Below are 27,799 nucleotides of genomic sequence, written 5' to 3'. Positions count from 1 at the left end.
GAAAGATAAAGTGAGAGGTCATCTGTTTGGGAACTGATGTATTGAGACCAGGTCTGGGGTCCAGAAAAGAAAGGAGGTCAAGGCAGGGTTACTGAGTCGGGAAGCAGCATGAGGACGATATAAGGAGGCCGAAGAAACAGGACAGGTAGATGGAGGAAGGGGCGGAGGCAGATTAGCTTCAAAAGTTACTATAGATGATGAACAGGTAGATAGCATTGTACATGGAAGGGATTGTGAGGCAGGAGATGGTGTAGTTAAGCAAGATGAAACAGGCAGAGAAACAAAGGAAAAAGCCAGAGAAATACCAGGAAGAGAAGCCGGGGTTGCCACTGGAGTAAAAAAATTGGCAGAACCGGAGCAGGCGGAACCAGAAACAATTTCCATGATTTCCTTTGGGAAGGAGAGGGCTCACCATGACTACTGAAATGAAATAATTATTTGGGCGGAACCTGGAGTCCAAAGGCCCAATCAATGACCCAAGTAGGGATCAAGCTCCCAGCATGCACTCCCTACCCTACCCAAGAAGGGCTAGCAACACCATGTGGAAGAGGAAAGTCTTCCAGCACAATGATGGGCCATCGGCTATTGGCCAAGAGTCCTACCACTAAGCAACAGCACCCATGGATCCGAGAGTTGCAGCTCAACAGCAGTTCCGCCCCTGCAGATATCTACCTCCATAGAGGTCCAAACACTGGAGTGGTGCCAAACCACCATGATCCATACAATTGGCCAGACCAATAGCTCACAGGCACACCCTAATCCTTCCTGTTGCAGTTTTAAAGATTACTGATGAGAACTTTGATGAATGTGGAAAATTCCACTCTGAAGCCAAAGACAGGATAGAATGGATAAGAGAAAAGGAAGGAAGAAGCAACATTAGAAGAGAAGAGCTTTGCAAAATTAGTTAAGGCAGCAACAGGGACCCAAGGAAAGGGGAGAGGGCAGAGCAGAGTTGAAACACAAGTACGGCATCCACCTAGCAACCAAACTTCCACACGCCGTGGGGTTCATTAATGTATCCAGCTATGGCTCCCCCACACATCAGGTCCCAATCGATGTCTCCAAAGCCCCTCCACGACAACAACAGGCAAGGAAACGGGGAGTGGGTTACTTTCCATGAAATATACTGTATATTGTATAAATTTATTGTATCTAAATTTTAAAAATAACAACAGGGGCTGTTATACATATGCTGCTAAGGAATAGAACTATGGTTTCCTTTGCAGTACTGGATTATACCAAGCTACATGTTATACAATGGAAGGTAAAAATTATTATCTGTATCAAAAGAATCCTCACCCTGTGTCCATGATAAACATGATGATGATGATGATGTATTAACAACAATCCTTTCCAAGTGCTTATTACCATGGTGGCTTTCATGAGAACACCTCGGATGGTGTCTGTTTTATACCTGGAGGTAAGGAGATAAAAAATACTACCTACTTCTTCCCTACATGATTACGAGGTTACTAAAAGGTGAAAGGAACAGGAAGCAGATCCTGCTCCTATCTCTCATCCTTGTATTGTTGTATGAACACAGCAACCTCATCATGCTGCGTTGCAAGCAGCTTCATAGTTTCTATCATTTCGTCTATTTTGAGCGCTAGATCATCATACACCAGGAATATTACTCCAATTTCAGACAATGTCTTAGGGCTCAGTACTAATGTTATAATGGATACTAAAGATGGCTAAACTTAAGGGATACTAAAGCCATGTGTTCATGAGACTTTTTTAGACCAATCGAGACTGGTCTAAGTTTTCTGAACCTACTAGTTGCTCATAAGAATGAATTTTAGACCAGTATCAACATTAATGCTGCACGTACAGAGTGGGCAGAGCCATGAAGGAATCTGTTGAGTTATGTAATCAAAGCCTGGGATGATTATAAATCAATTTAGCTATAAATATCATTGTTATTCGCATACACAGTGGCTGCTTCTATGTCGGAAAAAAGAAAAAATGTGACAACTCACCAGTGTGTCACCATTAGAATCATGATAATAGGGTGTTATTAAGCCATGAAGTGATAACAAAACTGTAATAACTGAAGGTGAAGGTTGTAGTACTCATCCATAAGCAATAATTACTGAGAAATAGTTGTAAGTGCCATCATTAACTTATGATAAACCATGGAGATTCACAAACATTGCCTCTCTCTCCAAACATTATTATCTCAATAAATCAGCCATACTGGTTTACTTTTTCAATTCAAGATTTTAAAAAGTGTTAATTTTAAGTAGGATCAACATTTATATAACCATTCCATATCTATGTCGGCTGCCATTTGTGCAAAATTTGGTTTTTAAAAATATTTATCTTTTACTTTCATCCACCATCTATGCCATAACAGCGGTTTACCTCAGGGCACAGGATGCTTGTACTATCCTTCTTGCCCAGTGCTACCACGCATCCTTTTGTGTGCAGGACTGGGTAAACCCTGGCCAGGTTTTGAGGCAGGACTGCTTTAGATCAATCCCAATCAGTCTAAATTGTTTGAAATTATCTCACCAGAACAACCATAGGACTGGTCAAAACCAGTCCAAAAGCCTCACAAAAATGCAGCTTAATTCCAATACCAGTTAATAAGTAATATGAAGAACTATATGTGGAAGGCCCCTGGTAATTATTGTGCTAAAGTTGGTCCTTGGTTAAACTTCTGGTTAAATGAAAACTTTAAATTGTTCTATGGCAAAACAAGAAATTATGCCCTCATTTTGACTAACTGAAGGAATGATATTTACTTTTCTGAATGATTTGACTGCAATGTACATCAACATCTTTCACTCTATGGGTGAATTTTAGGAATATATTCCAGCAACTGCTAGAATCTTTTATCCAACATAGGGAAAACGTTTGTTGGTAAAGTTAAAACTGTCTTCCTTAATCTATTTTCAGGGAACCAATGCACTTTATTATCTTATTCTGATTACTACCAGATGTTTATTTAATAAAGGGATATTCCTAGCAGGTAATGAGTTAACCCCTTCAGCCTAAGTACATTTATCCTATGCTGTATAAAACCAAATGGATAGAATCTCCTGCCATCAACAAGATACCATTGTTACTATGATTACAGATTTGGCAAAATTCCACAGCTTTACAATTTACTACCTAGCTTTCTCGTGCCACACTGCCACCATACAATACTTATCACTCTCTTGACATAAACAAAGATGTTCCATTTTTATACCAACTGTTGTTGACCCTTAAATTTTAATTCAGGCGCATGGTTAAATCCATTAAGCTCTCACCTTGTTGTGACACAAATCTTTATAAATATATACTGTACATACATATACATATATCACAGAATCAGGCAAGTTAGAATTGAGTATACTTTTCACAGAGACTGAATGATGGATTACTAAAGTAAATTATTCAAAAATCTCCTTGTATGGAGACAAATCTTACATCATTTCATGTAATTTTTTTAAAGGCTCCAACATGCTTGCATGCATCGGCCTTGGCCACCTAATGGCAGCTCTCCGTGCTGCTGGATCTCTGGCAGCCGCCCTATTCAGTCCCTCATCTCTTAGATCACACTCAATGACCTTGTCCCAGGTGTTTTGTGATCTGCTTCTTCCAACACTATCCCTAACACATCTCACTTTCTGCACTAAATTATCATCCCCCATCCACTCCACATGCCCAAACCATCTCTATCAACCTCTCCTTATAACAGCACCAATACACTCCAGTCCCATCCTGCCTCTCAACTCTTCTATCGTAAACCTAGCCCCCCCAGGCCGCGCAGCCAAGGACACACTGCATATCCACCTAATCACTGTCATTTCTGCATGTCTGAGCCTACGAATATTCTTTTCCTTTACTGCCCAGGTCTCACTACCATACAGCATTACACTCCTAACACATGCCACATACAAAGATCCCTTAGTATACAGGGAGAGCCCTCTCAATGCCAGGACAGGCAACAGCTCCCTGAACTTCCTCTAACCACTCCTCCCTCTAGCCACAGAGCTAGCTCCAGCCCCACCTCCACCACAATCGTACAGTACCTATATACCGTATGTCTATATTAACTGCACTGGGAAGTAGAAACCCTAAGCCTAACACTTGTGGTGTAAGCACTCTCATTACTGCTGAGGGAGTAGAAGGAGGGCTATTGTACCTAAGACACTCCTTCTCCTTTGATCCAAGCCCCCAGAGAAATAAAAAGGCCATGCCCTAGGTCTTCCTTCTTCACAATGGATTACGATGATGATAATGGTAATTTATCAGAAGCTTAAATAATTAATGAAATACTGGTAGCATAGTACCATACACATTCCATTAAAAAGTGAAATTACTTGCTTATTAAAAAGTAAAATTACTTCTACACTTGATTTTAACTTATAGTATCTTGAGCCCATGTCAATTTGAAGAAAGTATGGCTGTGAAAATTTTCCTCAGAGTAAATAATCACTCAAACACCAAAAAAATGACATTGTTGGAAGGACACAAGTCAAGAGTGAGAGCAGTGGAAATGAGTTATTTAAGAGGAGCCTGTGGAGTCACGTGGAGAGACAGGCTGACGAATGAGGATATAAAGGAGCGTTGTGGTGTGGATGTGGATGTGATAGGAAGCGTTATGAGGAACACACTGAGGTGGTTTGGCCATGTGGAGAGGATGGAGGGTGAAAGACTGACGAAGAGAGTGTATGTGAGTGAGGTGGAGGGGGGAAGAGGGAGGGGGAGGCCGAGGATGAGATGGAGGGATGGGGTGGAGAGGTACATGAGAGAGGGGGGTGTGAGTTGGGAGCAGGGCAGTGAAATGGCGAGGGACAGGGCGACTTGGAGGCGATTTGTTTGTGGCCACCCCAAACGGGATTGAGGCGTCTGGCAATAGACAGATAGATAGGTAGATAGATAGACCACCTGACAAAAAACAAATATCTATTATGAAAAACTCTCAATTAGAAATATATATATATATATATATATATATATTTTAAGGGAAACCTGATACAAGTAATGTGATTTTGTCAATCATTAAACATCACCAGATTTTAATAAATTTGTATGGGATACAGATTATAATGCTGAAGTTTTTTTCCTACGTACTGAAACCTCAATACAGTGGTAATTAAGCTGGCATTCCTTCAACTGCTTAGTAACATTTTTCATGTGAAAACCTGTATATTTCAATAACTAGACTTCATAATGATAATGCAAAGTCTGTAGTATATTACAGCAAAATTTGGAAATTATATTACAGCAGGTTCTCTACATATATTATCAAACCAGAGGGATAGCAAATTGCAACTGAGTAATACTTACACATATCATGTATAATAGCAAAAATTTTAAAACATACTGGAACAATATATGTGAACAAACTGGAAAAATATATGGAAAATGAATACACTACATGCATGTTTCTAAAAAAAAAAAAAAAAAAAAAAAAAAGAGAGAGATGAGAATCTGCAACCACATAGCAAGACTGAAAGCACATTCAGATGTTAGTAGAAGCTGTAGCCCACAAAAATCAATACCTCATACTGGTTAATATAAGGCAAAGTGTAATTCTTAAATACTGTGTAATATTTAAGTGTAATACTAAATAGTGTGACAAATTATGTGTATTTCTAAATAATACAAGAAATTTACATCTCTGTTGCCCTATTTATGGATATTTAATAATCATTTCCACTGATTAAGAAAAAAAGAACTTTGGTGTGAAACAAAAGTACAGTGGAGACACCTAAAAATTTTGATTCAGTTGCTCTTACAACTGCCACTTAACCTGATACTTGTTACAGTTAAAGTACAGTAGATGCTGAACTGAAAACTTGCTTACCAGTATTTTGGTAAGCCTTCTTCCATTTAGTACCATATAACATAAATATCTAACATCAGCAAACTGCAGCTGCAAAACAATGGCACACATTCATCTAAGCCAACTCTGTGCCTTTTTTACCCCCGCACAGTTGTTGACTTTAAACATGTGTTTTATTCACCCTTGCTTAGAGTACAACTCTCATGTGTGGGGAGGCTCCCCAAATACAGCTCTTCTCAACAAAGTGGAGTCAATGACTTCTCATCTCATTAACTCTCCTCCTCTCTCTGGCTCCCTTCAACCTCTGTCTCTTCGTCGCACTACTGCTTCTTTATCTCTTTTCTGTTGTGGCCTCCATGGTCACTGCTCCTCTGAACTGTTTGCTTGCATCCCCCCACCACTACGACAGGTGCATAACACCTGTCTAGCAACAAACTCTCATCCTTTTCTGTCCAACTCTCTAATGCAAGAGTTAACCATTTCTCCCAGTCCTTCATTTATGCAACAGGTAAACTCTGGAACTGTCTCCCTCTGTCTGTATTTCCAACTTCCTATAATCTCCAGTTTTTCAAACGTAGTGTGTCCAGGCGTCTCGAAATGTATGGATCTTGAATTTGGCTCTCTGTTATCTTGTTTTCATTTTTTCTTGGAGGGAACGATTTGCGTGCTCCTGGCCTTTGGTTTCTTCTTCTTTGCATAAGAAAAAATAATAATAATAATAATAATAATCTAAACATTCACATACATATACTCACATTTTTACCACCCAGTATGATAAAAAAAAATCAAATGGACAGACCAACAGGTGACAATCAAGAACAGTACAAAGGACATGGTACAGATTTCAACGTGAAATGTAAGAGGTGCGAATGATGAGATGAAAGAGAGAGATTGTCCAACTGCTTGAGGGTGCAAAAGAGGACAAATATGGATTGACTGAGACTAAATTCAGTTGTCTGGCAGTAACACGAATAAAGTGCAGAGAAGGCCACCGCTAGATGGAATTAGTATTGTTACTATTAGTAGTATTAGTAGTAGTAATGACAACGACATCGACGACGATGATGATGATGATGATGATGATGATAATAATAATAATAATGACAATGATAATAATAATAATAATAATAACAATAATAATAATAATAATAATAATATGGAGCAATACCATACCTATACCCAACCAATATGCACAATACCCCTCCTAATTGTGGCATTGTTCTTTGGTCTTTCAGTTATTTAGACATCAAAACACACATGGAAATATCCAATAAAATGCTGGACACTAAACGAACAGTGCCTAAAGAATAAAAATCCACAAATAAATACATAAAAAGGATTAAGTTTGCAAAATGAATTTTAATAACATAGTGTACTGAACAGTACTTACCACCCAGTGAACAGCAAACAGGTGTCGTAACCCGCTAGCCTCCACCTGGTGCACAATAATCCCATGTGGTCTAGTGGATAACAAAATCATTTAACAAATGTCAAACTCCTCCTCCTCCTCCTACATCAGCTGGAGCTTGGCAATAAGTGGAGTCGTGCATCAGGTGATGGCGGCCTACCCACCTCAGGACACACTGAAGACAGCGGCAAGCTCATGTCTAACAGCAACTCAATGGCTGCCCATGTGCTTGGTTGTGGGTCTGAGAGTGAAGACTGGGGATGAGATGGTGGTGGTGGTAGGGAGAATGGGCTTGCACGAGTGGAGGGGATGGCAGGCTTGAAAAACGATCCGATCTTGGACTGACGATAGGAGCAACGATTCTGACGGAGGATGACAGCGTCCCTGTCTATCTGCAGATCCATCGCCAGCTTCAGTGGCACCAACTCCCTGTCGCAGTGCAGGTACTCAGAATATTCAAGCACCTGCTCTATGCTGGCACACAGCGCACCAAGACGAGGTAGTGATGGAATAGTGGGGTGCTCAGAGTCAGGGTCCTCGTCCTCAATGCTGTCTTCTGTCGACCCTGTAGAGACAGCAGTGGCAATCTCCTCATCAGACAACGTCTGATAACCAGGACTGCCATCGTCGTCTAACCACTCCCTCACATCATCGACGTCCACATCTTTGCCTGCCATACGTAGACAATGGTAGATATCGTCCACGTCAAGTCCCTCAGAGTCGTGTGAGGCCACATATCCCTGAAGGAGAAAAGACCAACCAATTTCAAGGGTTTTGATGGAGACTTCCTTCCAAGCATTTGCCCAGTTGAACACTGCAGACTTGATGTTGTAACACTGAAGATTTTCCAAGATGCGCTCCCCACGTGTCAACCCCTGGTTCATCCTGTAGCACCACCATCACTTCATGGAGGAGCCTCCAATGGAACAGTCTCGTAGTGACCACCACTAGCATCCTCTACAACAGTCTTCCCTGCAACCACTTCCCTTGGTGGGCTCAGAGACAACATATGCGCGCTCCAGGCAACAATGGCACGGGACCCCTGGTCCCTGTGCCTTTTTTGCCTGCAGGAGCAGAGCAAGTGGTTCTGCAGCCGAACTGGAGAAGCCTGACCAGGGAGAAAGCCAACAGCATCTCTCTAGCACCAGCTCGAGCTCCCCCCAGCAATATCTCACCAGCACCGCGGAAGCCATCATCACTACAGCAGCTGACTACACTCTGTCATACACTAAGCCATACAATGTGGCACTTCTCTCTCACAATACTGTATACCATTGTAATACACAGTATGTTGTACTGCTTCATTAATATGCAATTTAGACCCTACAAGAGAGTTTGATATTGTCCTGTGTGATAGCAGGACACTCGTCCCGCAACACTGGGGACTCCCAGAGCTATCACACACAATGGACAAAGCCAGGCAGCCTGGACCTTACCAGCCTGGCCCAAGCCACCCAGGCACCAGTGTTCCTGGTCCCTAGCATTCCCAGCCTTGGCCCAGCAGCACCAGCCCTGGCCCAGTGGCCCCAGCCCTGGTCCAGCAACCCAGCCTTGGCCTAGTAGCCCCAGCCCTGGCCCAGCAGCCCCAGCCCTGCCCCAGCAGCCTCATCCATGGCCCAGTAGCCCCTGCCTTGGCCCAGCAGCCCTAGCCATGGCCCAGCAGCCCCAGCCCTGACCCAGCAACCTGGCCCAGCAGCCCCAGCCATGGTCCAGCAACCCCAGCCCTGGCTCTACCGACATGGACCCTAGCATCTTCCACCACAGCAGGCCTGGCCCAAGCAGCTCCTGCCACAGCAGCACCGGCCCCAGCAGCCTGGGTCCCAGTGGTCCTGGCCCCAGCTGCCCAGGCCCCAGCCACCTAGGCCCCAGCAGCCCGGGTCCTAGCAGCCCAGGTCCTAGCAGCTCCAACCTTAGTGGCCCTGGACCCAGAAGCCCTCTTCCCACTGTGCCCCATGGGGAAGAGGAGTACTGTAGTGACCACCACCAACATCCACTACAACACTCTCCTCTGCAACCACTTCCATTGGCAGGCTCAGAGACAATATACACATGCTCCGGGCAACAATACCACAGGAGACCCCTGGCCATTGTGCCCTTTTTGCCCGCAGAAGCAGAGTGGGTGATTCCGCAGCCGCACTGGGGAAGCCTGACCAGAGTGAATGCCAACAACATCTCTCCAGCACCAGCTCCAGTCTTCTCACCAGTGCCAGCTCCAGCCTCCTCAACAGCACCAGCTCCAGCTCCTCCAGCAATGTCTCATTATCATCACTGGCAGCTGTCATCACTACAGCAGCTGACTACACTCTCAGTTACACACTATGCCATACAATGTGGTACTTCTCTCTCACAACATACCTTGTAACATCCAGTATGTTGTACCACTTCAATAATATACAATCTAGACCCTACAACAGAGAGTCTGATATTGTCCTGTGTGGTAGTAGGACACTTGTCCTGCTACAGTCTCTTTGCTGCCACTATCACACCCTGGTCCACAGGTTGAATGACAGCAGTCGTATTAGGTGGCAGAAACATGCACCTGATATGACAGTTAACAGCAACCAATTCCTTCCCAGAAGAATGCACAGGGGCACTGTCGAGGATCAGGAGTGCCTTCACTTGGTCACGAGAGATTCCAAGTTCCTCTATTTGATAATGGATAACCTTCTTGACAAAGTATCTGTGGAACCAATCTGTGAAGTTCTTACAGGTTAACCAGGCCTTCACAGAATGGTACCACACAACTGGCAGACTATCCATCAACCCACAGAAAAAACATGGCTGTGTTGTGTGTCCAACAATAACGGAGTTGAGATGATGAATCCCATTAGCATTGGCACAGCACAAAACCGAGACATGTTACTTGGGCTTCCGACCAGGCACAGTCTTCTCTTTCTCATCTGCCAGGGCATTGGTGGGCAAAGAGTGGTAGAAGAGGCCAGTTTCATCAGCACTGTGCACTTGACCGAGGGAAAGGCCCTCGTCCTCGATCAGGCGCTGCACTTTCTGGTGAAACGGCTCTACATCCTCCACTGTTGCGTCCATAGCCTTGCCAAATGCCTTACGGTCAGTGGGTCCATGTCGAAGTTTGAACTGGAAGACCCAACCCTCAGATGCCTTGAAGTTGTTCGTGTGGTGTAGGCACGCTAACTTCTCAGGTGCTGCCTTCAGTTCAGTCCCACGTACAAGCAGGCCGGTACCCCTTTGTTGGCGGAACCAAACCAAAGTCATCTGATCGCTGGCAGTGTGGTTGGGCCGAGACATCACCTTCTCATCGCCCTTCCAAGTGGCATTGCCATAGTCATGTCCATACAGAATCGACTTGGCCCATGATTTCTTGATATCGAACAAAGCTGAACGGGTCAAACAAAGTTGAATGGGCCAGATCATATTCCCGCAGAATGCATGAAGTGGTCCAGCTGGCATCAACCTTGCTCAATATCTCATGCTTTCTCAGAGTCAAAACCTTCCTCTTTCGTTTCTCGAGTGGTGGTGGGGCCATCATCACACACATGAGAATGCTACAGAAGAAAATCAAGGCCTGAAGAAGGTAGGGAACCACCACAAATGCAACAATGGAAGCTGCCACGGTTACAACTCAGCCAAGCATGTTCACATTTGAGAGAGATAAAGGTGGGAACTGAGGTGCGGTACTGCCAAGTGAACACAGTGTTGCCATGTCTCTACCCATGCTTGGCTATGTGCACACTAGTAAAAAGTGCCAAACTGACCTATGAGCACGAGGCTCATTTTCGCTCAGCCAGGCAAATGTTGCCATGCAGCAGCAACACTAGAACCATCGTACATCATGGTGTCAGGGAGCATCAGAGTAATCCGGCCAACTAGGTGACTGACCATTCGATAAGGAGGCGGATAGTTGCACGTGCCCAGGAGCGTCCGAGTGATCCGGCCAGCCAGGGGAACTTTGACCGTTTGGTGAGGAGGTGGACGGCCATATTTGCTCAGCTGGTGGATTGCAGTCTATTACCCATGCATGGCCTGAGAAGCTGGCCAACTGCCCAACTTATTTTTTTAAATTTGTAGGCCGCCCAACCAGTGGTCAAAAATTTTATGTTCGGATACAGAAAAAGAAATGTGGATACTGTCATAACAGGGCCAAGACCTAACGTTTGAATACGAAGCTTGTCCAGGAGCAAAGCGTCTGAATAATCGAGTGATTACTGTAATATGATAATGCTAATAATAATAATAATAATAATAATAATAATAATGATGAATGAGGGTGAGATTTGGAAGCTTCCGGTGTTGTTGTTTGCTGATGATACAGTACTGTTGAGTGAAGATGAATGGGAGTTGCAAGGTTTGGTGAATGATTTTGGGACAGTGTGTAGGAGGAGGAATCTGAAAGTTAATGTAAACAAAAGTAAAGTTATGGTGTTTGAGAGGAATGAAGTCACAGAGTGTGCAGTGAGGTTGGATGGTGAGGATATGGAGAATGTAAGTGCATTCAAGTACTTGGGTAGTGTGATGAGTAAGGATGGAACTTTGGGGGATGAAGTGCGTGAAAGGGTACAGCAGGGAAGGAAGGTTGTTGGTACACTGAATGCAGTGATGAGAAATAGGGAGGTGAATATGGAAGTTAAGAAGTCACTGCATGATAGTATTGTGATCCCTACCCTGACATATGGAAGCAAGGCATGGACCTTGCAAGAGGGGAACAAGTCAAGAGTGAGAGCAGTGGCAATGAGTTACTTGAGAGAAGCATGTGGAGTGATGTGGAGGGACAGGTTGATGAATGAAGAAGTGAAGGAATGCTGTGGGGTGGATGTGGATGTGGTTGAGAAGATTAGGAGAAATACACTGAGGTGGTTTGGACATGTGAAGAGAATGGAGAATGAAAGACTGACTAAGAGGGTGTATGTAGGTGAGGTGGAGGAAGGGAGAGGGAGAGGTAGACCTAGGATGAGGTGGAGGGATAGAGTTGAAAGGTATATGAGGGAGGGGGGGGTGAGTTGGGGGGAGGGTAGTCAAATGGTGGGTGACAGAGCGACTTGGAGGCATTTTGTCTGCGGCCACCCTTTGTGGGATTAGGGCGTCGGGCTATAGATAGATAGATAGATAGATAATAATAATAATAATAATTATAATAATAGCAATGAAGAAGTATGACTAACAGACATCAGATGATATTGCCTAACATCCAGTGAAACAAGAGGTGGCATGGTTACAAAAGTTCTCACCAACTAGAACAGCCTACCAGAATAAGAAGTGCACTAGATAGGGCTCCTTTTGGGCACATAAAATAGAAACATAGTTCACAAAAGGAAAGCACAAACATATACAATAAGAAGCATGAGGTAAAGGCCCATAAAACTACTAAAGCTAAAGATGAGGGGGAAAAAATAACCCCAAAATACCAGGCATACCATGGTGGGTATCAAGAGGGCACAAAAACAATGCAATATACAGACTGAATCTCACCACAGGTAAGATAAACAGTATAAAGAAGACCTTATGCTACACAAAGAAGTAACTGACAGAAACCGTACTCAAGAGCTGGATGAAATTATACCAGGTTGATGTGGAGACAACAATCACATCTGTGGTGGTACAATAAAAGACAGAGTATGCTGAGCTTGCCTCAGGCCCTGGCAAGCCATCAAGCAAGACAAGGAATCCCACAGTGCTAGAATAGTTCAAAGCTTTCAGTCTTACAACACTGGGAGAGGCTAACTATGATTTATCAAGCACAGTGGGGCTTCATGCACTTCTTGTATCAGCTTGTGATGAAGTCGAGCTGGTTCCCTCAATGCATACAAGTTTAAGAGTTGGCCATAAGGACTTCTGAAGCCGACCTTCCTAAGTACCATAACTATTCACTTGGAGGAGCAAAAGAATAAAATACTGTAGTATTCTTGCACTAAATACTGTATGGTTATTTGCCAACTAAAAGATAAATAAGGAGAGGAATTTACATTTCTATCAAAGTCTAAGGTCAAACTAGCTCCAGACCTAGGTAAACACTACACTGATCTCCACAACACTCATATTTATGGAGCTCAATGAAGGTCACACTATTTGGTAAGTGGCTTCAGAAGGATATCTTCATTCTACTAAGTACATTTATACAACACTGTACTGTACCTCCTAAATGTAGAGGTGAGTACAACTTAATGTTAGAGCAACACACCTCTGCTTACCAAAAAAAAAACTTTTTTACCATTAGTATTTCTTAAAGGTATCTATGAAAAATATTCCAGTAACTGCCATACATTAGCATTGTGGTTAGAGACTGGGACTCTTTTTACTTCTTGGTACAACTGAGTCAAGCAGAAAGGTACAGAGACTCAACTAAAAGTGATAATAAAATCAAAATAATCTCTTAAGAGTCTGCAAAATTTTGAGCAAGATGAGCCTAACAAGCAAAGATCATCTCTAATCCAAGATGGCCAGATGCTCCTACAAAACACCTGCCAACTCATTATACTAAGGCCCTTGTGTACTCTTATCTTATGCAGGAAGAGCTATGGGAAGGCAAGGCAGGTTGATGACCTGCCTGATGGACATGCCTAGGTATGTGCCTCCTTGACCTAACTGGGGAAAAACAAGCATTTTTGCTATTTAAAAAAATAAAAAAAAACAGTACAGTTTTCTATTACAGGGACAGAACTAGAAACATCTTAGGAAGGTCATATCTCTTGCAGTTCGGTACTCCCCAAATACTGAAGAATCAGACAAGGGGCAATACAAGACTCCACAGTGCTCGGTGATAAGTAGAAACCAAATTCCCAACTGTTTCGAAAGCTCAGACATGCTGAATTATTGTGGGTGCGTGAAATCACCCTCTTGTTCCTCAGTCAGTGTTTATCACTTTCATACTTTTATGGACAAAGAATAGGATCCTTTACTATGCTTCATCTTGTAGTGCTTTTCAGCAACCATTTGTCTGTGTGTCTCCCAGGCATCTCTCATTTAATGTCTGTGTCATTTGATCATCAAAGTTTGTTGGTGGTGCTCGGAGGGTTATGGCCCACATCTGTGGGACAAGGGCATGACTTTGGGTAAAAACCATGGCAGCTTCATGATAAGACCCCACAGGTGCACCTGTAGGAAGACTAAGCCTGCCATCACAAAGGCACATTGTGAGCCAGCACTGACAGTACAGTGTCATACACATCATATACAGTCCATTCGCTTAACATGCGAGAATTTGCGTGGTAGAAGACCTTGCTGTCTACAAATTTTGCAAATTACAAAGAACATAACTTATGGAAAAATTCTAACTGGTAGGGAGGCAACCTCAAGCCACCCCTTTGGGCTAGTCTACCATTTTGCCTACATACTGTGAGACATTAAACACATTGTACACAGTAAGTATAACCCACGAAATAGCCCCTTATCTTAAAATCTATGCAGGAAAGGCTTAACTGACCTGAAGAGATGGGGTTCTGAGGCAAGGTAAGGAAGTTACAGTGTCCTTGTCCCAGTACCCTCCACACTGCCCAACTCCATCACATCACCACCACCACCACCACCAATATGCTCCACATCAGCCATGAACCCCTCAAAGTCCAAGGCAGACACAACAGATGTACCATCATCGTCATCCTCGGCTGATGTTGAGGACACTGGATCTCCTACTTGTTGTCGTGGAATGAATGGTGATCAGAGTCTGATGCCTTCAGCTCACTTCCTTGGCATGCCTGTCTCGGTAGTAATGGAGGCTGTTTTCTATAGCAACCAGAACCTCTTGAGCTTTCGCTTTACAGTGTTCCTTCACTGTCACTTGATTTTTAAATTCATCAAAGGCTGCCAGGATTTTGTTTACACTTCGGATATGTAGATCTTCATTATCCATGGCCATAGCTTGTGATGTCATGACCCACACCACTTCCTTGCTTGACCTACAAGGGTAGGTCATGCTCTGTGGTGTGACCCCAGGTTCAGGTCACTTTGCAGCTTCAATTTCGCATTTCCAAAACCAACTCGCAAACTACTGATTATTTAATTCCCCCCCCCCCCATCATGCTCTTAGCATTTCTCATTGTAGAAACTCATGTATTTAGCGACTGAATTGTATGTACATTACAGGTTTACTGAACACGAGGCTTAACCCCTTAAGCGCGGGCATGTCGGAGGCGGTCCGTGCACTTCACGCGGGGATATTCACGCTCCGACTGACTTTTTAAAAACATTTGCCAAAAATCAGATATTAGTCCTAGAATATTATAATTAATGGCACATACCTTCAGCTTTCTCCTGGGATGTTTGTTGAGCCTTCGTCGACTACCGTAGGACTTGTGGAGGCTTCTGAAGTTGGGTAATGAAGTCTCCACTTTACACTTCCCGACACCCCGTAATATGATTACCACAGCCTGATATTACCACTAGAAACACTATTCTATGATTTTTAAGTAGTTTGGAATCCATATACCAAAAATAAACACTGTGAAAGCAATGTAAATTACGAGCGCGTACCAGCTTCCCACCCGTGTTTGTTCCCAGCTGGTATTCTGTCATTTATTATCCATAAACACACTCACACTTTATATTCCTAGTACTTTATTACACTTATATATATATACAGTATTTATCCATAAGTTTCCTTCAGTAATAGTAGTTTATTTTCACTCCAGGCATTCACTTTCTCGTTCAGTAAACTAGCATAGTGAGCAAAGCTTTCACACTCATTACTCCAAGTATTTGTACTCATATTCTCATAGTAATAATTATTTACATTTCTATTTTATTTACACTATGTTATACAATGTCACTTCCAGTAACTAAGGGCTCCTTTCCCTTGGAGCCAGGATGAACCTGGGACACTGAAGCACTCGTAGTGTATCACCATTTCCTCCACTGGCTCATCACACGATTCACCAGAAAGATTGTAGTCACTGTCCATCATTATCATGGATAAATTAGCCAGTTCACGCTCCACAGCAGAGTCAGTTAGTCCTCTACCCCTTCCCACACGAGGTTTAGTAAGGGTAGAGGTCACAGGGCCCTCTAGAAGCGGCGGAAATGGAGGGGCGCAAGTGCTACGTGGTTCCATCTCAAGAGACAACACTGAACTGCATGATGAGGCGGATATGGAGCAGCCAAGGGTTGACAATGTCAGTGAGGTGACAGCTGCTAATTTATATGCTGTGAAATGATTGGCAGTCTAGACAATACATAATAAATTAGGAAGTTCCAGGTGAATGTAAATATCACTTAGGCTTCTCCCTTCCTTTCTTTTATATATTTTCAAGGGGAAATAAACAGGGAAAATTAGCAAACGAGTGCACGTGGGATGTTGCCAGGTGATAATTAGCCAATTCCAGGTGTATGGCACTATCAAATACCTTTTTCTTTTTTATATATACCGTATTCTTTTGTATAAGAATAAGGCATAGCGCTCATTCCAATGGATGAAATGAGTGGAAAAATTCGGGCAAGATTTGCCTAGCGCGGCGCAGCTGGGGCAGGCGGGAGGAGAGGGTAATGGAGGGGAGGTAGGCAAGGGAGTCAAGAATGGAGAGAAATGGCTAAATTGTCAACAATGGATGGGAGTACAGATGACAACAGCAGCACCGACTATTGTTAGACACTGGCAGTACTGACAGATGATACAAGCAACCACTTGAAAGCCCGGGCGAATGCAAAATAACACAGAATCGCAAAGGTGATGCCCCGCGGTATGATCCACTGCACCCGAGTGTCACGAAAGTGACGCCCCGCGGTTAAGGGGTTAAGGCAAATACCTTCTCAAATGTTCAGTATGAAATTGCCATTTAAGGCTGAACAGGTGCAGGAGTCCAAGAGAGCAGTGATCACATTGGAAAACCTGGGAAAAATGCATCAGCTGTACACCATAGTGATGAAAAAAATGACCAAGATAGTGTGTGGCAAGCAGGAGTGTCGGGCTATCTTGGGTCAGACACAGTCTAAGTTTCAGTATGACCTGCTAGGGGTATTTTCAGGTTTACTTTGGAATACTGTTAGTTTCATAATCTCTTCTTGATTTTCAATGTACTGCAAGGGTTTCCTCACCAATGTTCATGCTTAAATGCGGTAGTCTGTCTTTCCTTAAGGTGCTAACTAAAGAAAAAAATAATTCAGAAAATTAATCAATTCACCAAACGTATATGAAAACTATAACCATAAGCACAACAGAGATGTAACAGTATTTTAGCATGCTATTGTAAGTTCTTGAAGTAAATCTTGCAATACTGAGCATTTACTGCGGTGGGTAAACAACATAGAAATTCTAGTACTGCGTTGTTCTCATGGGCAGTGGAATGATTAACTGGGTTCCTTACTAGACTCTTTTGTTCATCATCCTTCATATACCTAGGCTGGCTGCAGCAATGAATAATACTCAGTAAAAAGAATGGTATAGTACAGTTTCAGGAAAGTGCATTTTATCTAATGTTTTATATGAAAACAAACCTACTGATAAAAGTATCCATATGACCACATTCATTATATTTCCACAAAACTTTCAGATAAAATAGGCAAAGGGCTGCAACCATTAAACGATCAACACTCATTTTTGGCAAAGCTGAACGATGCAAAATGAAATCATGCTCAAAAAACTGATTTAATCAACAATCTTTTTACAACCAAATGCACATTATTTTTAAAACCATATACTCTTCTTTAATATATGACATATGAAAAACAAGCTGTGGAGGTGCACTGGGTCACAATGTGAATTATTTACTTAATTAAAATGGAACGAGGTGTTGGTAGTGGTGGTGGTGGTGAACTATATCTGTTCTGTGGTGGTCAACGGTTCACCTGGAAACTCCTTCCTTCTGCTTCTCCGGTGATCGAAAGCAAAGTGAGAGAAACAAGAATATTTGTGGGTTAGTTAGATCAGTTAGTACTAAATCTGCATATGAGAGAGAGAGAGAGAGAGAGAGAGAGACAGACAGAGAGAGACAGACAGACAGACAGACAGACAGACTGTTATTGCTCATCTTAATTTACATGTGAGATGAGCTCTAAAGAACTATGGTTGGTGTCAGCAAACTAGACTGTCGAGGAAATAAATACTAGAGATATTAGTGAAGCAGCCCAGAGAGAAGAGATTCACTGAAATGAAAAGATATTAGATGTCTAATAGTGTCAGCTAACTCTGAACATCTACAAAGCCAAGTAGTGTTGTTAGTATCACTGCTTACATATAAAGATATGACAATCTACTGTCTTTAATGCATTTTTATCATGACCATGATATCCAGCGAAAAGCTATTTGAACATCTGCTTTTCAGCCAATTTTCTGTTCTCTCTTAGCATCTAACTCAAAACAGCCTCACACAATCATGGCTGGGTCAAGATTTTGCATGTACAGCCCACAAATAATACTCACAGTGCAAACTGCTTGCCTGGACAGTGTATTTTATATTTCAATCCCACTTCACTGTTCAGAAAGCCAATTCTATGAACCAGAAAGACAACTGTATGTATTCAAATTTAGATTAATTACCTGGATAATCCAGAAATATGCTTACTTAAATAATGCAGTACACCTGTCCATCATCAATCATGATACACAGGAAAACTTTTAAATTCATCAGTTTAAATTACCCTGTGTTATGTAGCTGTTTCAGTCTTAACATTGGCAAGTTCACTTATGGCTTCAAAAAGCATTAGCATTTTTCTTGATTTAAGTAACAATAAAAATTGCTACGTCAAATTAAATATGCATTTGGCATAATCATAGTACTCTTAGGTGTTGGATAAACATAAGAATTTCCCTACAGCTGACAGAACCAAATAAATCTGATGTGGCAGCTTTTAACTACTGTACTATAAACTACTGTATTATTCTGTAATTACAATTTATGGAAACATCTCCATCAATCAACAAAAACCTCTGTGGAAAGATGTATGAGTGATTAGATGAAAAAGACATATTTTACATATTTACATAATATTATGTCCATGTACTATGAAGTTATATCAAGTGGTGAGACCCACAACACCAAGATTAGAAATCTTATACAATCTTCATATTTTGTATTGAGAGAATAAACAGGTGGAGACAAAATATTTTTGAACAGGAGAAGAAAGACCATACTGAAACCACTCCACCCTGGCAAGATCACACCACAAAGTTTAGGCCACCAACAAGCAGATGTGACACCTTCTAACAAAAAGGCTTTCAACCGTTAGAACGTGAAGTGTCCGAGGGGGTGCGAACATGGATTTTACAAGGTCTTACTAGATCATTGTGAGCAGCTCTCCCACTAGCCCTGGTCTTGGCCTAGGTAGAGCAGGTGTATCAAGTCAGCCTTTGCACCGCCCTGATGCCTAAAAAAATACACAGGGGCCCATTGTAGTAACCTATAGAATAATACAAACACTGGAGCTCGAGCTATTACCAGCATTTTAAAACATCTTCGAAGAGATGATGCCCAGACAAAAATTTTGACTTCTCCACACTTACATAACTTCTGGTCACTGTAAATTCATCCATCAGTGAGCCTACCATTGAAGTTGTGCATCTGAGAAAATACACACTATTGTTTGGGCTATTTTAAGAAATGGTTAGAATATGATATAGCTATATAAAACCTCATCAACTGTACAACCTGATTCTCTACTACTCAGTCAAAACTCACTCAACTGAGAGTTGAATATAACAGGGTTACCTCCAAGTTATTATTATTTATTTATTTATTTTTTTTAATAACAGAATAGAGGAAGGAAAAACAAATGAATAAAAAAATATATAATCCATACACCAGATTACAGGTGTCCTCCATTTATAATAATCTGTAACATCTGGGCTTGAACGACCGTACGTTAAAGTTTGGGGGGAAACCATTCTGGGGAAGCGAGTTCCAAAGAGATGAAGTTCGGGGAATAAATGAATTCTCATAGGAAGTTCTGCAATATGGTAGTGTGACGGTCCAGTCATGAGCACTACAAGAAGCCCATGTAGTGAGAGGGAAGGTGTGGAGAGGTGGCACTATGGATGCAATTTCGTCTGAACATTTGCCATAATGTATCAGTAAAATAATGCATGGGAGGCAACATTCCTTCTTACTTGTAGGGGAGGTAGTTCATTTGTAATAGTAGGGTTATTGATAATTCTAACATCTTTGTTCTGAACTTTGTACAGTTGTTAGTGCAACCTCTCCACATCTACTCCACAGGGTGTGCAATATTCAAGCTGGGAGCGCACGTGACTCTTGTAACTTACAGCTAACTGCTCGTCAGTGAAGAAGTTACGGGCTCTATACAATAATCCAAGTTTCTTTGAAGCAGTTTTTACAAGTGAAACACTGAGAATTTCAAAACTTTTAGAGATAGGAATATTACTAGCACTGAACGTAATATAGGAATCAGGCAATATCTGTCTACTAGCAAATTGTATATATTTGGTTTTCCTAGCAATAACTGAGACAATGTTATTTTGTTCCCATTCAGTGGTCTTAGATAAGTCCTGATTTATGGAGATTGCTGTACTGAGTTGTGAGTCAGAGATATTAAAATTTGTGAATGGGTGTTTAAGTGTATGTGAACTGTGAAGTGTTGAGTCATCTCCATATGAATGGATGGGATTATGGGTGACTGATAAGAGATAATTAATATGAATTAGGCAGTGGATGGTGGGGGCGCTCACCACCCACTCACTCGATGTGGTGCTGCTCTCGGGTGCCTGATCTTTCCTCTCTTCCTTCTTTCCATCCTTCTTCTTTTGTCCTTCTTTCCTTCATTCTTTCTTTTTCCTTCTGTCTATGGGTGATTCTACACTGAGTGACAAGCCAAACAGTTTCCTGTACACCAGGAAACCATTTACTGCGCTGGATGGTAACTACATAACGATAGTATGGCGTCTGGTGGTTTAGTGGGCAATTAAGGTGCTCCAATCAGATTGAGCCAGTGCAGGTTTATATCCAAGGGGTGATTGGGGTTTATTGCTCACGTAATGCCACTCAAGGATGAGTGAGGCTATTAACTCTCATCTTATGTGTCAAGACCAACTTGCCTAGCCCTAGGCTCCTACACTCCTCATGAGGCAACACTGGATCAGATGATGACTGAATTAATGAAGGAATTGGGTTGGAGCCAGAACTGATCTTTGTGGCATGCCAGCATTAATCAAATGGAAACTGGAATGAACATCATCTACTTTTATCTTTCTGTCGTTAATATATGAGGAAATCAGAGGAACAAAAGATGAAAGGCCATAGCAAGGGAGTTTGGATGGCAGGGAATGGTGCTACACTCTGTTAGACAAATCAAGGGCTACTGCATGAGTTTCTTCATGTTGGTCAACTGACTGATGGATGGTATGAGTCAGGAGAGTGAGCATATCAGTAGTAGATCTTTTATGGCAAAAGCCATACTGTCTATCACTAATTAAGTTGTTGGATTCAAGATATTTAAGTATGTGCTTATTAATTACAATCTCAAATACTTTACTAAGAGAAGTTGTGATAGCTATTGGTCTATAATCAGAGGGGTAAAAGGAACTTCCTTTCTTTGGAATTGGGCGGATATTGGCTTCTTTCCAAGAATTAGGGAATGAAGAAGTACATATATGCAGAGTCTGAATAATTTAGTTAGAACAGGAACATGTTCTGGGGAACAGTTTTTCAAAACAATTGGAGGAATTCCATCTGGGCCTGGAGCTTTGCCATTTGGTAAACCGTCTAGGATGGATTTGATGTATGTAGTCTGTATCTTATGAAGAACAATTTTGGGACAAGGAAGTTCTGGCATACCACGTTGAGTACACCGCTTCCCATCCATTCAGCGAAGTTAAGCAACGTTGGGTCTGGTTAGTACTTGGATGGGTGACCGCCTGGGAACACCAGATGCTGCTGGCATCCCTACGTGTCAAGTGGGGTTGGTGGAGGATTAGTGCCCCTCCCTGTAAAACAATTAACTCTAAGCCCTTGGCCACCCCGACTGGGATACATGGCGTCTGGCAATGAATGAATGATGGATGAAGTTCTGGCTGACTTCATCTAAGGTAGAATTTCTGGCAAATGTACTAGCAAGGATGTTCGCTTTATCACGTGGGTCATTTATAGCGTTACCATCTGGAGATTTTAGTGGGGGAATGAGTGATGACTTGTTGATGTTATTATTGAAAGAATTGAGAGCTGAACAGAATATTCTATTGTCATCAGGATTATTTAATAGTTTGGACACTTGGTTTTGAAGAAAGTTTGATTCAGCGAGATTTATGACTGCTTTTGCATTGTTTCTAGAAATTTTAAAATGACTGAGCAATCCAGATATTTTTGATTTCAGTAAAAGTTACATGCAAAGGACTTTTGGGTCATTGCTCTGACACAATTGCTGTCAAACCATTTTAAAGGGTCTGATTTTTTAGTTGACTGGATATGAACAATTTCGTACCAGCTTGTATTAAGTCCTTAATCCTAATGTCACTAGAGAAGACTGACTGCCATGGAATATCAGCAAGACAGTTCTAAATCCATCCTGGTCTGCCTTACCAGTGTGTCATCTGGTCACTCTGACAGGTTCAGAATGGGGAGGTTTGGGGGAACTGACTAATGAGGCTTCGACGAGATTGTGATCGGAGGATCCAAGTGGTGACAGTACAGTATTTCTATCCTGTATTGATCTGGATTAGTTGTCAGGAATAGGTCCAAGAGATAGACATTATGGTCAGGAGTATCTGGTATCTGGTTGGTTATCAACTCTGTGAGATTAAACGATTTTGCAAACAGCTCGCGTTCTAGACCAGTATCATCAGGCCTGGTAGAATGCAATAACCATTCTACATTATGGACATTAAAATCACCCAAAATGGTAATTTCAGTGGTAAGGGTGAGGTTAAGCTTTGTCAACTGTGTGGATATAGAGTCATTTATGCTGGTTCTGAAGATGCATTGGGGGAGCAATAAACTATACAGATATATTTGGTAATACAGTAAAGCCTTCATATAACGGACTTCAATAGACTGGAATTCGCTTTTATCGGAACCAAGGAGTTACCGGACTAAAGTCTCATATATCGGAAAAGTATGATAAAGCCAGATGCAGTCCGGACTGCCTGACCACTTCAGCTATGCTCACCACAATAAGGTAAATATAAGACATGTTTATCAGTGTACAGTATAGTATTATTATATATAACATTGATTATTGTAGTGAATGTATAATACAGTACAGTACTACAATCGTAGCAAAAAAAGTTTAAAAACCGTTGGTGTGATCCAGACTAATGTATGATATATCAGAGAAAGTCTTGGTTAGAAGGGGAAGTCCGGATGTCGCTTTAATCAGACTTTTGCTTTTTTTTGGAATGGCTTGGGTCCCAATTCATCTGTTTTAGTGAGGTTTTACTGTATTTAGATAATTTACTTCATCCATCCATCCATCATCCAATCTTACGTTGCCCCATGAGGAGCGTAGAAGCCCGGGGCTAGGTAGTTGGTCCTGACATTTAAGATGAGAGTGACCAGCCTCACTCATCCCTGAGTGGCATTACATGAGCAATAAACCCCAATCACCCCTTGGACATAAACCTTCACAGGTTCAATCCGACTGGAGCACAATAATTACCTACTAAAGCACCAGGTGCCAAAATTTGGTTATATGGTAGTAAATGGTTTCCTGGTGTACAGGAAACCATTTGGCTTGTCATTCAGTGTAGATATAGTGAATAATCAAAATTAGCTGAAGTGAAGTTCAAAACAATGTCAACTACCAAATCAAATTTGATATAACAATAGGCGCCACCCTTGTCATGGAAGTTTGTGAGGAGATAGTAACCAAGAAAACAGAATGGGGATATGTCAGTAGGGGAAGAGATTTGGGTTTCTGTGAGGACCAGAGCTAGAGGGGATATTGACTGGATGAAAAAGTGAACGGAATTCAGATTGGTACAAAGACCACAGATATTAATGAAATACAAGGCTTAACCTGTGCTTCTCTGCTGACTAGCACGAACAGTGTTTGCAACAACCGCTGTCAGCTCAGTTGCTTGATTGCAACCAGGGGGACCCTGTGCCTCCAGCCCTACACTACCAATGGTGGCAACCCGAGGTACCACTAAATTTGCTGATTATAATGCAGCGGCCATTGCTAAGGGGGGATGGAAATAAAAGGTGTGATATCTAATGTGCATGTAGTGTGGTGTAGACAGTTGAAGGTAGAGGTATTATGAGAGTATGCTGGCCTACTCTCTGTGTTAATGAAAACACTGAAAATGTTCAGCAAAGGGAGATGATCAGGAACAGGTCCTGAGGGCTGGTGAAATGGGAGCTCCAGCTCTCCCTAACACCAGCTTGCCATCCACCTCGGGAGTACCACCCTGTTCAACTTGTGCTACAGTCTACTTCTTGAAAAAAAAAAAAAAAAAAAAAAAAAAAAAAAAAAAAAGTGAATGTTTTAGGGGCTATATGTAACTGTACCTGCAAACACAATACCAGTACAATTCTCATTGTTTCCCAGTGTCATTCAGTCTAAACTATTTGATTTAGTTAGTAGAAAATATTTCACCATGCAAAATAATGTTAGTTATATTCAATCATTAATCTAAACTTATAAATCTATCAAAAACTGAGTTATATACAAACAACTCTTACTTCTTCATTGGCACAGGGCTGGTGGACCCATGACCACCATTTCTTGAGTCTGACACTCGACAGGCAACCGAGTTATAGGCTGTGTCATAAAAAATATGGGACTGTAATTCTAGAGGATCCATGAGCAGCAGGAAAAAGAAGGAAAAAAAAATGATTAATTTAAAATTGAAATGTATAGCAAGTAAGTCATGCTTATGAGAAAAAAAATAAATATCACATGATGGTCAACAATTATTCACAAAAATTTAAACAACAGCAATGAATATACTCTGTATACAATCGACCATCAAACCATAACAAGCCAGGAAAATACTGCATAATACTGTAATTTGAAGAGTTATAGGTAATATAATGAACTAAGTATACCTCTTTCTTGTTTTTTCTTCTTGCGTTTATTGCAGATCTTGACAGTACAAACAGATAGAATGATGGCAACAATGAAGAACAATATCCCTCCCACGAGTGCTGCAGTGATAGCCTGGAAGAACAGGGCATATATTTTATGTTTAGACTATATTTACAGTAAATGTCAATACCTTACAACATGGCTGAAATCATGTTAAATACAGTAAAAGAAGGAAATAAAATAAGGTGCAGGGAACAGTGACTAAGCCAGAAGCTAAAACTGCAGCAGTAAATTTATTTCATTTTTTCTTCATTACCACCTTACCTTCAACCATTCCCCCAAGTTTAGTCTAAATTGGTTAAAAATTTTAAAGCTGATTTTGCTATGTCGTTTGACCTAGCCCATCTTCATTTTTGACCTACTGTTCTCAAAAACAATATAATTCCTCATACCCTTCCCCCAAGTGTGGTTAATATTGGTTAAACACTCTTTGAGTAATTTTGTTGACAGACAGATAGACATAAACTGACACACACACACACACACACACACACACACACACACACACACACACACACACACACACACACACACACCAGTGAGGCAGCACTTTCGTCTACTTGCTCCGCGCTGGCCACCCTTGGCCAAAACTGGCCACACGTAGATAGTATCTTCATATGAGTCAAGCTCTGTACTAGGTTAAACTAAGTGATGTTCTAATATATGGTAGTAGAGCAAGTATAAACAGAAGTGTTGTTCAAATAATAGAATACATCCAACCAGTGCAAAAATCTGCTGATATAACACACCATCAGCTGGATGTCATCTGTCACCAGGCAGGTAGCAGGGATGTGCAAATTTGTAAGTAGAAGTTATCCTTCTATGTGAAAATTCCAAGATAAGCACCATCTTTGGTAAAGTGAATATGGAAGGAGTGAAGAAAAAGGATAAAGGTAGAAAACAGGATGATGATTTCTACCCTGAACTAGCTGAAACGGAAACATGTAATAAATTAGGAGTGAAAGTGAAGAAACTGGAGAAAACTTTTCAAAGTGAAATGGATGAAATTAAGAAGCACTTACACATGCAGAAGGAAGAAAATAAAAAATTAGTAAAGGAATTACACAAAAGCCACAATAATAGATGAGCTGTCAGCTGAGATAGTTTCACTTAGACGGAAGAACAGTGAAACGGTGAGTACAGTTGTCAACCACAAGAGTATTATGGAGGAGTTCAGAAATGATATGGAGACAATTAGGCAAGCAAGCAGTCTGATAGACCAATGCAGTGATACTGAAGAGAAAATAACAAAGATGAACAAATTGATGAGAAATTGCAAAGATGCAGTAGACTCTACATATGCTGAAATGGTGAAAGTAAGGAAAGACTTAGAAACAATAGTTGAAGAAAAAAAAACATTGGGAGAAAGAAATCATTAAAAACAACCCAAAATTTGTGAAAGATTCAGAACTTATCAACAAATCTATAGTAATAACTGGTATAGATGAAAAAATAAGAAACAAAATTTCAGAAGACAAAAAGGAGATGGCAAATATAATGAACACATTGAAGGAAGTATCAGTGGAAATCTGTGATAAAGATACTGAGGAACACAAAAGGCTAGGGAAATATGAGAGAAATAAGTCAAGGCCCCTGAAAGTACCCTTCCAGAGTGTGAACACTATGGAGGAAATACTAAAAAATGCAAACAAACTCATGGAAAAAGAGGATTTAAAAAGTACGGATAAAAAAAGGCCTAACTCAAGAGGAATTGGGAATACTATAGAAGACGGAGGAAACAAAAACAAACAATGAGGAAAGATCAGAGGAAGAGTAAATTTCTTTTACAAAGTAATTAAGCTGCATGTGCGAAAGTGGTACATAACCAACAGAGAATAAAAAGAAGGAAGGTAGTAGACTCAAGCTATGGCAAGTAGGTACACAAGATGATCAAGCTGATGTACTCAAATGTAGATGGCATAGTGTCTAAATTATTAAAGAAGAAAGACTTTACCAAAGACAAGGAACCACATATTATTTGCCTAACTGAAACAAAATTAACCTCAAAGATATCAAACGATACCCTAAACTTAGAGGAATATAATACATGGAGATGAGACAAATTTAAGAAAAGGAGGAGGAATTATAATCTTAACAAAGAAAACTCTACAAGTCAAAGAAACAGAACTTGAAATACCCTCACAAGTATAAGTAATTGCATTTGAGTTTAACACATCTGGAGGGAAAATAATTGTGGTAAATTTATACATGGTACCCAAAACAAACACTTGGGAAAGAGGAAAATATGATGACCTGGCAAAGAGTTCAATTCAGAGTCTGAGAACATTACTACATAGAATAAAAGAGAAATCTGAAAGAATTATATTACCTGGAGATTTCAATACAAATATCTATCTATCTATCTATCTATCCATCTATAGCCCGATGCCCTAATCCCGTAAAGGGTGGCCGAAGACAAAACGCCTCCAAGTCTCTCTGTCACCCACCATTTAACTGCCGTCCTCCCAACTCACTCCCTCCTCCCTGATATACCTCTCAACTCCGTCCCTCCACATCATCCTCAGTCTTCCCCTCCCTCCACTTCACCTACATACACCCTCTTAGTCAATCTTTCATTCTCCATTCTCTCCACATGTCCAAACCACCTCAGTGTATTTCTCCTAATTTCCTCAACCACATCCACATCCACTCCACAATGCTCCTTCATTTCTTCA

General features: G+C 41.3%; 1 protein-coding gene and 1 pseudogene across 1 annotated transcript in view; one reads left to right on the top strand and one right to left on the bottom strand.

The window, feature by feature from the left end:
• Positions 1-27,799, bottom strand: part of LOC145399138 (protein turtle homolog B-like) — a 348,093-nt gene that overhangs the window by 21,924 nt on the left and 298,370 nt on the right. Inside the window, exons 15-16 of the mRNA XM_080271876.1 lie at positions 25,085-25,196; positions 24,719-24,827 (exon numbers count right to left, since the gene is read on the bottom strand). Coding sequence (XP_080128002.1) covers positions 24,719-24,827; positions 25,085-25,196 — 221 coding nt within the window. The remainder of the gene's footprint in view (positions 1-24,718; positions 24,828-25,084; positions 25,197-27,799) is intronic.
• Positions 21,868-21,982, top strand: LOC145399180 (5S ribosomal RNA; annotated as a pseudogene).

This window comes from Coenobita brevimanus, chromosome 47, assembly GCF_032717465.1.
Source record: "Coenobita brevimanus isolate Jiangsu-jjx chromosome 47, ASM3271746v2, whole genome shotgun sequence".
Taxonomy (NCBI): domain Eukaryota; kingdom Metazoa; phylum Arthropoda; class Malacostraca; order Decapoda; family Coenobitidae; genus Coenobita; species Coenobita brevimanus.
This window is presented reverse-complemented; position numbering and strand designations above follow the sequence as displayed.